We start from the raw sequence: 12,993 nt of genomic DNA, 5'->3' as shown, positions 1-12,993 counted from the left end.
ATATAGTAATAATAGTAATAATAATAATAATAGTAACAACAGTAATAATAGTAACAATAGTAATAATAATAACAATAATAATAATAACAACAACAGCAATAATATTATTATTAATTATAATATAGATTCGAGAATTATTTATACAGGTATTGTTATAGTAAAACATAATCTTTAAGGATTATCAAAAAATATATTAATAAAGAATATTATATTGATATATAAATAAATAAAAATAATTAAAATATTTGTTTTTTTAAATCAAAGAAAGTATCTAGTTATTAAAGATATTCAACTAATAAATTAATTAATTGAATTACCTTTTATAAATATAATCAAAAGGAGCAGTCTTTTAGTATTTATATTATCAATAATAATAATTGATATTCAAAAGAGGTATCTAGTTTTAATACAAATAATAAAAAAAATAATAATATTATTTGAGAATATATAAAGAATAAAATCAAGAAAATATTAAATGAAATTTAGATAATGGAGAACTTTTTAAATAAAAGGGAAGGGGAGATATAAGAAGGTAGTAAATTAAACTGGATGTAAATTTAGAATTTATAATTCAAGAGTTAAATTGTATATAATATAATTCAAATAAGGGTCTGGATAATGATAATATGGATGGTAGTAATAGATTTAATAGTAGTAATAAATTAAATCAAATAAACTAAAGTAATCTAAATATTTATATTCTATTTAATAATAAATTAATCTTTAATAAATATCGAAATATTAATTAATTGGATTATACTCAAAACACAAACTATATATATTGGATAATAAAAAATAATTGAATTTATTATAAAATATAGGAATTATATTATTAATACCTTTAATTCTTTTTTAAGTATTTGAAGGAAGAATATATAACTTCAAAATAAGATGGGTTTATAATCTGAGTGAATTAATTACTATATTAAAAGCTGTATAATTTATACTAAAAGTAAGAGTGTAGATGATTCCTATAGCTATAGATTATATAGGGAATTCAAATAATATAAAGGAATAAATAAGAGAGAAGAAAAATATTTAAGAAAATAATATCTCTTTTTTCCTCTAAAAGAAAATTAAATATATAATTTAGGTTTTCTAAAGCTAAATATTTAACAACTTATAGAGCCAATTTTAATAGAATCAAAAATCGAAATAGAAATAAAGAATAGGGGATATCTTTGATAACAATTTATATTAGAATTACTATAGAAAGAAACTTAATCTATTTTAAAAATAAAATACCCCTATATTTTGCTTTTATAGATTAATATTAATTAGAAATATAGTAAAAAATATAGCTCTAATGTTATTATAAGATAGTGTTTAGATAATCAAAATCAATAATTATTATATATATTTTATTATTCTATTCAATCTTAATCTTTTTTTAAATAAATAAATAAAGAAATAGAACTTTTTATTATTTTATTTAATATTAGAATCAAGAAAAATTAATGATTTAGATTCTTTTCTGTAATTTATAATAAATGAAATACTGATTCTAAATAAAAGTATTTATAATTTAAATAAATATAATAATTCTAAATATCGGCTATATAATTCCTTTATAAAAAAGCTGTTTATATTATATATATAAATTATTATTATATTTAGAAATAGTTTTAGAAAAACTAAGATTATAGGATTAAAGAAACTTAGTAATATGTATTGTTTATATTATTATTATATAATCTATAATATTTATAAATCTAATAGTAGTTTTTATTATATTTTATATACTATAGCTCAATTATGAGATAAGGGTTTAGAATTAAGGAATAATGTTTGATTTTAATTGAGAAAATAGGAAGGAATATAAGTGAATAAAATAATAAAAAATAAATATTAGAGGTTTATATATAATTCTATATTATTCAAATTTGAATTAATTTATTTTATAAAAGTATTAGGATTAATATAATATATTGTATTTTATAGAATATAATATAGGATTTTTATTTTTTATAGGAAGATAAATGGTTTAATTTGGATAATAAGAAATTCTATAAAAAAAGGATTAAAGAATTAAAAAAAAAATAGAAATAATAAGAAGATAAGATATTATTATTAATATTATAAGGAGGAAATCTTTTATTATATAGAGTAAGAAATATGATTATATTATAGATATTAGATTTAGAAAATATTAAATACAATTTAGAGAATTAAAAAAAGAATAAATTGAATAAAAAAATGTTTTTAATATTATATATTATATTAAAAAAAGAATAATATTGATTAGGTACTATTTAAGAAGAGATAAGATATATAATTCCCTTATAATTTGGATAAAATACTAAATATATAAATAAATATTGAAAGAAATATAAAACTGTAGAATAAAAGAAATTCCTAATATAAAATAGAATTATTTTTTAATAAATCTATTAGGATTTGAATCCTATTTAAAAAACTTTATTCTACTAAAAAATATATATATTTTATATTACAAAAGATTAATATCAAAAAAAGATATAAATAATTTTGAATAGAAATCAAAGGAATTCATATAAATATTTCAAGAGTTATATTATCAAAACAAAGAAAATCATATAAAAGTATATAAGATTAATTAATACTTTTTGTTTTATTTAAATATAAAAATTCAATTTCTCGAATTTTTATTTATATACAAATAGAAAAATTCTAATACAAAATAATAATACAAATTAAAGATTTAAATCTAGGATAGGTATTTTAAATATAACTAATAAAAAGATATATTAGTATTTATAAAAGTATAGTAATTAATATGATTAATATGAATAAGGTTTTATTAAATCAATTAATACAAATAGAATATATAAATTACTTATTAGAATCCAAAAATCGCTATAAATAGAAGAAAAGCTATTTAGAGTAAAACCTAAAATTCCTAATAATATTTAGGGTATTTTTTGATATAAATCTAAGTTGTGTATAATTCAATCTAATTAAATAGTATTTTAGAGAGGAAGATTTAAAACAATAATTAATTAATAAGGATTCTATAAAGCTCTTCAAAAAAGCAAGAATTAATATCAATATAACAATAAGAACGAAAATTGGGTAAGGTATTTCAATAAAAAATCATAATAATTTATATATACAATAATATTTAAAAAAAAGAAACCAGAGAGTGATATAGAAAAATACAAATTATTATATAAAACTACAATTAGAAAGAGATTATAATAATATAGAAGTTTTACTCTATACAAAAATATAGGAAATAGAACTTTTTAATAATTGATAAATCTACTAATAAAAGATTTGATAAATTGAAGACTATAAAATTGAGAGAAATAAGGGATATTATTAAAAGAATAGAAATAATAAAAAATTGTGAAAATTATTAGAATAGATTTATAACATTGATTTTATAGAATAAGCTTTATTTTGATTAGAAAATAGAAAATATTTTATATTACAATAATATTACTTTTATATTTATTTATAATTGGATTCCAAAATAATCAACTTTATAACTATATTTTCATTTTTTCTATCAAAATTCAATAATAAACAGGTTACAAAAAGAACCGATTTGATTCGTTAATGATAAAGAGCTTTATTCATTATTAACGAATATATATATCAATATTGTAATATACGAAATAGAAATTTGTATAGAGGTTTATATTGAATTTCTCTTTGTCCGGAATATTAACTTTGCCACCACAGGGATAGTGCGGGCATCTACAAAAACTTGTGGTTTTATTGAAAGGATTTAGAGATCCTTGAGGCTAGCCAACATAAACAACTGAGCCCTCATTGACCAGAGGTATCATCGAAAGATTTGTTTACCCATAAGATATCAACTAATGCAACGCAACAAATCTATCCATGCTGAGCTTTTTACTATCATGTAATGAATCAATTTCTTGGTGACCAAGCTTCTTTGAAGTTTGAGCAGCCTGCTTGATTTTCGTACCAGCTATTTCATACGAAGGAAGCTATACCGTCCTATCTCTCATATGCACTTATCCCCACCTTAGTGCCAAGCCTCTTAGCTGCTATGGGATGATCTTCCTCGGATTTCATCAGCGCTAATCTCATTATGAAGTAATGGGAGTTATTGTTCAAAGAGTTGATTTATTTATCACCTGGAAAAACAAAATGTTTTGATATCTTGTCGTTTCGGAGGCGTGGTCGGCGTGATGCGCCTGATTCCGAAGGCGCAAATAAGGTAATTTATGCTCCCTATATTGATTGCAATAATTATTAGATTTCATTTGCGAGGCTCTCCTCATAATTCTGACTATTGGTAACTATTTTTGTGTTGCATTTTATTGCGGGTCACATCCGTTCTCTGGGGAGGCTCGATGGAATCGCAAAGAGATGGATGGGTGGATAGTTGGAAAATATATTCGCCGCAACTATTACTAGAACTGCACCTTAGTTTTCGTGAATGAGAAGGCCATTATATGTAGTGGACTTTAATCTGTATTTTTTGGCGTTACTGGCCATTTGCCATCTTGAATTAAAAGGACATTATGCTAACACGAGGTCGAGTGAAACTTTCCTTCAGCGCTCCGACAGAATCCACATAGAATGTCAAAAGCTAGACTTTGCGTGCCTATGAAGGTAGAAAAGTGATTCGATAGAAGGAAATGAAATTGAAAGAAAGATTTGGGTCGCGATCGGCACCTGATAGACTGGCGTAGATCAGCTCTCATAGAGCTGCGAAAAATGACTGTGCAGGCTTTCTTTCTTTTCATCGTGTAATGACATGTCATAAGATATTGTCTACCTGCTAGTTGTCACTAGCCAATATTATGACCGATAATTTAGTTTTTCTGATTCTTTTTTTGGGTTTCTAAGCATAAAAATACCCGCGAAGCCCCTTTTGATATCAACAAAACTATAGACTAATAAGCACGGTAAGTTAAGGGAAGTTTCAAGTCATATCATTGGTCATACACTACAAATAAATTGACACTTCAGAGGTTGAAAACAGAAAGTGCAAATTATACACAATCATATTGCTTGAGCTCAAGTCAACTTGTTCACGCATGAAGTTATCACATACTCAGCAATTTGCATTTCATTATCTAACTTATATTTTAGAAGAAGTAAAATCTAGATATCGCGAGAGTACCAAATCATCAAATCGATCTCTCATTTAGTTAATCACGCTGTTATCTGCTGATCAAGAGATTTTAAAGGGAGTATGGCCCAGATCCCCAGAGTCTGATAGTTTGTTTGATTCACCAAAACGCAATCGATTCTGCTTGTTCAGGCTGGCTCAAAATCACGAGTTGGCGCGCTTCCTTGTCATACCCATTGACTCGTCCGTGGAAATGTCTTGGCCCAGCTCAAAAAAATCTTATTGGGCTTCATCTCAGCACTAGTAGGGGATATAGCACAGGTGCTTTCATTCTAGATTTCTGGTTCTCTATTTCGAGATTGAAAATGGTTGGCTTCGATGGGAGACATTTCATCTTCACTCGTATCATCTGCATTGCCCTGCGTATTATCACCGCCCTCGATCCAGATTTTGGTTTCCAACTTCACCATTCGATCGTAGAGTTGATTTTTGGCGTTATTCTTGTGAGGTTTGATGCTGTTATGTGATGATTGCGAGACGCTGTCTTGGAATTTAACCCGGCGTTGGGAATCATAAGGGGCTTCTTCTAACATTCCTGCTCCCGCTTGTTCTCCAACATTCGCCTCCTTCCACATCTTCGATTCAATTGCGACCATGCGATGATAGTATGCTTCCGTCTTGGATTTGTGAGTGACCTCAGCGCTCTTACAAGCAGAGGTCTTAAGAGCGTCAGAAAATATAACATGATTCTGCGCACCGTGAGATTCCTCGTCCGACAGATCTATCTCAACATTCGCATCGTGTCGGATTTTTGTTTCGATTGCTACCATTCGTTGGTAGTATTCTGCGTTCATATGATGATGTTGATGAACAGTCTTCGTCTCGGGTTCGAATTGGATATGGCGTTGTGCTTCACAACGCTCCTCTTGATCTGACATCTCCGACTCATCCTGTGATGTCATGCTAGATTTGATCCACATTTTCTTCTCTGCAAATACCATTCGAAGGTAATACTCGTCGTTTACATGCTTGCGGGTAACCGTTGGTCTATTGCAGGGAGACTCGGTGATACTGGTGTCAAAATGGACTCGACGCGAAGCGCCAAAGTGAGAAGAGGCAGGCATTTTGATAGTGATTTCGTATGTTCTCAAGATATGATTGAAATCAGAGATCACTCCCTGCAATAGATTTTAGATCACGTCTCTGACTATTGATGTTCAAACTAATGGACCAAGAATGTAGATTTTGAGTGGCAGACTGAATGGTTTTATCTATAAATGGATGCACTGAATTTAAGTTTCCATCAAACCCGATACGGCCGATTGAGTAACTTCTAATAAGACATAGACGTATTGCAATAATAAGAGCCGTAATATTACATAATTACTGGGAAAATAAGCCTTCTTGATTCAATCGGATGTGTAGTAAAACAACAAAAGCTCATGGCTGCCTGACTCAGTAATTTACGGCAAAAAAAGGTAACTGTACAAATTCAAAACCGTACTAGGAATCTGGAGATCTGGAGTAATCTACAACGCTTAGCTATTAGCCGAAACCCACACGCACCCACACGCAACCAGATATTCGGATATGCGGATTCAGAAAATGCGGAGAAAACAAATACCCAAGTCATAGGCACGCCCTAATCAAAATTTTATGTACTTTGGGCTAGATTAGAAGATTCTTCGCGTCTGAATTTGACTAAATAATAGAGATTCAAAGACCACCAAGAAATGTTGGTAACTGGCACCTAAATTTTGATTTCCGCATGCAACAAGATCGGTAATTTGAAATTGAACCAAAAAAGTCACAATATGTCTCAATGGTGATAGTAAAAATTTCAATTCCTAGCCTAAAATTTGGATTACTCAGGTATTACGACCATAATGGAATAAGTGAATAGAAATCCCATCAAGTTCTCGAACCATCCCTTCGCGCCCCTCCCCGCCTCCCCCCAAAAAGATCTAGTCATTCGCTAAATCCGCTAGATCCACTAATCGAAACGCCTTTCGAAGATTCCCTCACATATATGTGTAGGCAGATCCTTTGCCCATTATTCTCAGCCCAATCACATGATGCCACATGAGTTGATGCATAACTAGTATTCCCTTGATCCTGTCTCTCTACCACCAGTCAGGATGCTTTCTATTCCCAGAGAAACAGCTCCTGAGCATTGGTATTTTGGTGTGACTTGACAGGATTTCACTCCTCAGGAGTGAGCGATCCAAAACACAAAGCTTTTTTCGCAACCGCAACGCCCTTGGATACCTTGTCTTGGTGAATTTTTTTCACTGGAGAAATAGGACGTTTAAGGCCGCTGCGTTTATTGTCCGAGGTTTCTTTAATTGTTTCTTCACTCCATTCAATATGGACTGAGTCGACGTCATCTTCGGAAGGCTCATCGTATGTCCTGTTTTCATCTTTATAGCTTGCCTCCCATCTGAGTTTGTTCCATTGCCTAGGATACTTTTTCTTGTATTGTTCGAAAGCACCCTCGACCAAGTTGTCGCGTTCCATTTTCTCTATGAAATAGAGTCTATCCTCGGCATTTTGATAAGTGTTGTCGAGATTTTCTGTGAACCTGCTTGGGCGCTGGGCACGAGGAGTCTTCTTGGCGGAAGAAGTGCTCTTCGAAGTGTTGAATAGGTCTCTGAGTGTCATTTTGGATGCCATTTTGGATAAAGAAGACATCGTGGAAATAAAATCAGGTAACGATGAAAGTTGATTCTTAAAGGGAGTTGTTTGGAGATGTGCTGGGTTGGTGTTCAAGTATTGAAATCTTCAAGTCTTCAAGTCTCTATATTCGTGCTGAATGTTGATGTCTTTCTGGATTTGTAGATGAGCGAAAGACTTTCTTTTATCTCTCGTCTACGCCCCGTCTTGAATACAGAAACTATGATTCTACCGTACTGCCCGTACTGTCTGTAATCTCAAAGACGCAACCCTACCCTAGTTTGTGTATCATTAAAAGATGCTCCTATCATCAATGAGAACCAGCCGTACGCCGTTATGGCTGTGTGAATATAGATTCAAGATCTTGAGTCTAGCATTGACCGTAGCAGATCCATGTGGAGACCGCATACTAAGCGATCAAAATAAGACGTCACTGAGGTGAAAATATACGGAAAAGGCCTTGTTTCCACTATCATACTTCACAATCTGTCTCAATAAAAATGCAAAAGAGTTCCACGGCAGTCCTGGTTGAGAAGATGTGTTTACTAACAACACATGTAATTGTATCAATGTCCATGAGTTCTGCAGCTTCCGCTCACGTAGCTGACACTGTAGGGGCCGTCAAGTGTAGTAGAGGACCAGACCATCATTAACTAAGTTATCGGCAAAATAAGCCTAAACGAATGTTATCTCTAATTGAATGCAATCAAAAATATTGCGGAAGCACAATAATGCTCTGTGGAATGCCCATAATATCATGAAACTATCAAAAGTACAGAAAATAACGGGCTCAAGGCTAGTTTGTCTGCTCTTGTTTTAATTGGTAGTTTATCCACCTCCCCAATATATGTCGGAGCATCTCAATTTGCAGCTCGATAGTGAAGATAACATCGCAATATTTCACATGAACTCTTTGAGTGACTTTGGTCTTAAATGTGATTCTATCAGCTTCCAATTGACGTAAAAGCAGATTAGGACAAACTTAGTACCTGACAAGTTTCTCGCCTTTTCTAGTTCTTAATTCCTCATCGGCGAGAAAACCAATTTCCTCGGGTGGATATTTCCAGAGAATATAAATCCAATCGTCTAACATCTCTACCCACTATTTTACACATCTCTACTCAAGCTGGCTAAAGCTTGCCGCAAAAGATCAGGAGAACAAATCAAGACCAAAACCTCCTCTCCGCTTCCTTCTCAGCCTCACTCATCTCGACAAACCCATCATTCGCCGCGTGCCACTCTATCGATCCATAGATTACCTGTCGCCTACAGGTAGACGACTTCTCGCGTCGATTTTTAGGCTTCGCAGTGACTGAAGAGACACTGACCGATGTCTGGCTATCTGTCGAGACTGCAGTTTTTGGTCCCTGTTTCACATTAAACTTGTGCCCAGTTTTCTTCTCAAAATCTTGCGCGACGAGGGTAATGATACTACCACGATAGCGATCAATAGATCCTCTGATATTTTGCTCCGTTTCGACAGAAGCTCGAATGGCATCTCGAAATTTTTGGGGACGAGGCGCACTTGGTGGTGAGGGGGGTGATCGAGGAGATGAAGAGATCGGAGTCGACGGAGGCGACATTCTTGTGAATCGTATGTCTTTGTAAGGTTGCAAAGGTAGTGGATACTCTTGGATGATTACGAAAGATTGTGAAATGAATTTTTGAAATTTTCACCGACTGGCTTCGATGATTCCGATCTTCTTGATCACTGAAATTAGAGTATTATGTCGACTGAACTCTTACGACTTTCGAAACCAATGGCCCATATATATTAGCAATCTGAGCTTCTTCATTTTATACAGCTTCACTCTTGCGAGTGAAGCTAAACGCCCACGATACAACACCTTCGCCGTACACGAAGATTTACAATATGCGATCGTATTCACCACCTCTTTCGAGACTTTTACTGACCATTGTCCCCTGTGTGACAATCAATCATCAATGTAGAACATCGTTGAAAAGAGAACCGTTAGTATGTGGAACGATTGGAATAAGATGATTTATGCTACGGGCTGTATCAATAGACCAAAGAATTGGAACAATTGAGCTATACTATGATGTATCTCGGCAGAGAAGACAGAGTGCTTCAGATTGGAAGGTTAGACCTGTTATGATCTTACATATCGGTCTCAAATGCGCCTTTGCCGGCAGTCTTATCCAAATTGTGATATTTTCATCTTGTAAAACTATGACACGCTTATGTTGAACATCTGACAGGAATGCAAGCTTTTTGCATAAAAGCATGTGATAAGAAAAAGAAAAAGAAAGAGAGTTGAAATGCAAAACGGGGAAGAGATATTACAATATCACAAGCTGCATGTAATCTGTGATCACAGCTCTTTTCTCAGAATACCCAGTATACATATATCAGTTGAGTAGAAATAATGTAATAAAAAAAAGGCCGTCCGAGATCGTCTAAACAAACATTTCCCTTGAGCTTTTCCTGCCCAGTCTATCCCAAAATCCATCCCAATCCTCATATATAATCAATTCGCCACAAATGGGTATACTACCAGCATATAATTCAAACACAACCCTCTGGTGCCTCCCAAGCTTAGGCGTTGTTTTCCGTCAAAAAATCTCTCGAATTTACTGCTGATGAAGAAGCCTTGGTGCTCTTCGACTCACTCGTTGACGTTGACGCAACGCTCACACATTCCGAGTCCAATTCATCGGCTCTTACAAGTCCCCAACCTCTTTCTAGAAAGCTTTCCCTTTCCATAATTGATTCCTCGTCGGCATGCTCAAGCTTTCCATCACTAATATGATGCGGTATCTCGTTGGGCGATAATAATCCACCGACATCTCTCGTCTCACCTCTCGCGCCATAAAGTTCCTTCTTCCTGCCTTTGGTTCCTTCAACCCACCCCAAAGCATTCTTCAGTACTCGTTCCCTACAGTATTCTTTGAACTTGTTGTCTCCAAAATATACAAGATTCTGAAGGAATGCACTTCTTTGTCGTTCCCGGTGTCGACGTTTGACATTCTCCACTGCAAACGCTCGGAGCGCTGGCCTAAGCTCCATTGTGCCGGCTAGCTTGCGCCTAGGTCTATGAATACTTTCTGAGGTGAGCTGAATATTTTCGCTTTGTGATGTTGACGGTGGAGATACCGGAGGTGAAATTGTTTCGGCGAGGGAGACAGCGTCAAGAAGAGCACAGTTGGCGCCCTTCCCTAAGGTCGTCATAATGCTTGAATCCAATGTCAGTCACATGTCACCGATATTCCTGATGTCTGGAGGTAAAAGGTACGTACTTAAAGACTGCATCCCCTATTAACGTTACACTGGTTGAGTCCCATGGCTTTACCGAATCACACTTCTTCACCATATGTAGATACGCCGTGCTTGTCAAACACATCTCAGCCAATTGTAGAAAGTTGGGGTGTACATTTCGATCGGTTTTTGAACGAGCAATGATCTCCGTCTTCAGTTCCACGGGAGTAAATTCCTCGGGCGGTTTTGTCTTGTTGATGAAGGCGCTAGCTGGGCTGCCGTAACCATACATGATAAATGATTCAGAAGGCTCGATCTCATCCGCTGTATATTCTGTTGCCCAAGGCTTCATTGGATTCTGCCAAGAATGCACCAATATATTCTGATTTCCAGGACAAAAGGCCTGTATTTGGGTCAGTACTCTGTAGAAAGTTGCTTTTCAGAGGCTTGGAAAGACTATACCATAACTCCACTATGCGAACCTGCTAATTTGAATGTTTCCCTTGTCAATGGGATTTTGAAATATATGACTGTGACATCCGTGGGTCGTATTCTAGAGAGCGGGAACATTTGCTTTCTTACTTGAGAATTAATACCGTCTGCGCCAACTAATAAATCGCATTCGTCTATCGACCCATCTGTGAAATGTACTCTTACTACTCCATTTGGTAATTTCTCATATCTGTCGAACTTCTTCCCGAAACGCGCAAAAGATTCGCTCCAATGCAATAGTCCTTCCCGGAGGCGCCAGCGCGATACAGAAAACTGATCTTGTATTTCCTCTGGCAGCCACGTGAATATCGGATCGCCATTGCTTTTCACAAAGTTCATCTCCTGGCCCCCACCAGGTTGAATACCAATACTAGGCGCAATTTCCTGCCACACATCATGCTGCAGTTTTCCCTTAAGATTTCGGAGAACAAATGAAGATAACATAACACGATATCCCGAAAGCCTGTCAGTCGGACCTATGCTACGCTCATAGAGCGTGACTTTGATACTCGGCACATCTGTAAGAAGTTGTCCTAATGTTAGACCACTTAGTCCACCACCGATGATGATGACTCTAAGTGGCGCGCTGTTTTCGGTTGTGGTCATTGTTGATAATTGAAGTGTAAGTTAATCTTGTAAGAGGATTGAAATTAGAGGAAAACAGAAATTTAGTAAAGGAATTCTGGGGCAAAGATGTATTGAGAATAAATATCAAACCATTGTAAATGCATCAATTGCTTGAATATGCATCGGCTTCACTACCGAATTCCCCTGTCTAACATCATACTATCATACAGACACTTCCATATTACATCACGGAACGCTCAACAAAAGTAAAGCATTGTCAAAAAAAAGTATGCATAAGTAGATTCAGATGTTTGAAATCGTATGGAATTCGTTCATTGTAAGAGTGTCCGAAATAATTATGAGACGATAAATCATGCGATTTTAAAAACAGACGACCCATTCAGTGGACTGCCAAGATGTAAACGAACCAGACTAATGAAACGCAAAAAACATGTGTCAGATTTCAAATCCCTGAACAAAAACTTCCGATAATTAGCGGCAATTTTTTTCTTCATGTCGGTAATATAAATGTTGGTGTTGTAGATTTCCCATTCTGCAATGTTCTTTCAGCGGACGTGGAATGAAGGCCCTATGGGACATTGCCGGAGATGCCCGGCCGGTTAAATTGCAAATCCAGATAGTATGATAATGAAATTGAAAAGTTGCTTTATGTTGTCGGGTCCAAATAATTTTCATTTATTACGAGTCAGTAATGCTAATTTGCGGGATGTCGGATGAGTTGAAAATGATTCCGCGTGATTTCCAAATGACTAGTATGACAGTACTAGCATTATGGGTCAATCATTCTAGAAGAAATCACGACACCCATGCATACACCTCGGAATTCTGTGACTTTTCTAGGTAAGGCCTGGTGGGTCTCAAAGACATCCGCTCCCGAGTTTGCCATGCAGGGACCTACGTCAGACCTGTGTCCGTCTTAAATGCTTGAACGGAGCATGTGATAAAGTTACAGACATCATGTTTCATACCACGAAGAACGCTATTCTGGAAA

At 34.5% G+C, this 12,993-nt stretch overlaps 4 protein-coding genes across 4 annotated transcripts; all 4 read right to left on the bottom strand.

Annotated features, from left to right (window-relative positions):
• Positions 1–5,364: 5,364 nt before the first annotated feature.
• Bfra_010605 (uncharacterized protein) lies at positions 5,365–6,156 on the bottom strand (the record flags this gene model as incomplete). The annotated part of the gene is made up of 1 exon (XM_037340936.1): positions 5,365–6,156. One exon carries the CDS (start codon positions 6,154–6,156, stop codon positions 5,365–5,367), a length of 792 nt encoding a protein of 263 aa, XP_037186579.1.
• Positions 6,157–7,234: 1,078 nt separating this feature from the next.
• Positions 7,235–7,705, bottom strand: Bfra_010604 (uncharacterized protein; the record flags this gene model as incomplete). The annotated part of the gene is made up of 1 exon (XM_037340935.1): positions 7,235–7,705. The coding sequence occupies one exon, from the start codon at positions 7,703–7,705 to the stop codon at positions 7,235–7,237; it is 471 nt and encodes a 156-aa protein (XP_037186578.1).
• Positions 7,706–8,868: 1,163 nt separating this feature from the next.
• Bfra_010603 (uncharacterized protein) lies at positions 8,869–9,288 on the bottom strand (the record flags this gene model as incomplete). The annotated part of the gene is made up of 1 exon (XM_037340934.1): positions 8,869–9,288. One exon carries the CDS (start codon positions 9,286–9,288, stop codon positions 8,869–8,871), a length of 420 nt encoding a protein of 139 aa, XP_037186577.1.
• A 974-nt stretch (positions 9,289–10,262) lies between these two features.
• Positions 10,263–12,020, bottom strand: Bfra_010602 (putative fad dependent oxidoreductase protein; the record flags this gene model as incomplete). The annotated part of the gene is made up of 3 exons (XM_037340933.1): positions 10,263–10,899; positions 10,964–11,325; positions 11,385–12,020. 3 exons carry the CDS (start codon positions 12,018–12,020, stop codon positions 10,263–10,265), a joined length of 1,635 nt encoding a protein of 544 aa, XP_037186576.1.
• Between the last annotated feature and the right edge of the window lie 973 nt (positions 12,021–12,993).

This window comes from Botrytis fragariae, assembly GCF_013461495.1.
Source record: "Botrytis fragariae strain BVB16 chromosome Unknown tig00000797, whole genome shotgun sequence".
Classification (NCBI taxonomy): domain Eukaryota; kingdom Fungi; phylum Ascomycota; class Leotiomycetes; order Helotiales; family Sclerotiniaceae; genus Botrytis; species Botrytis fragariae.
This window is presented reverse-complemented; position numbering and strand designations above follow the sequence as displayed.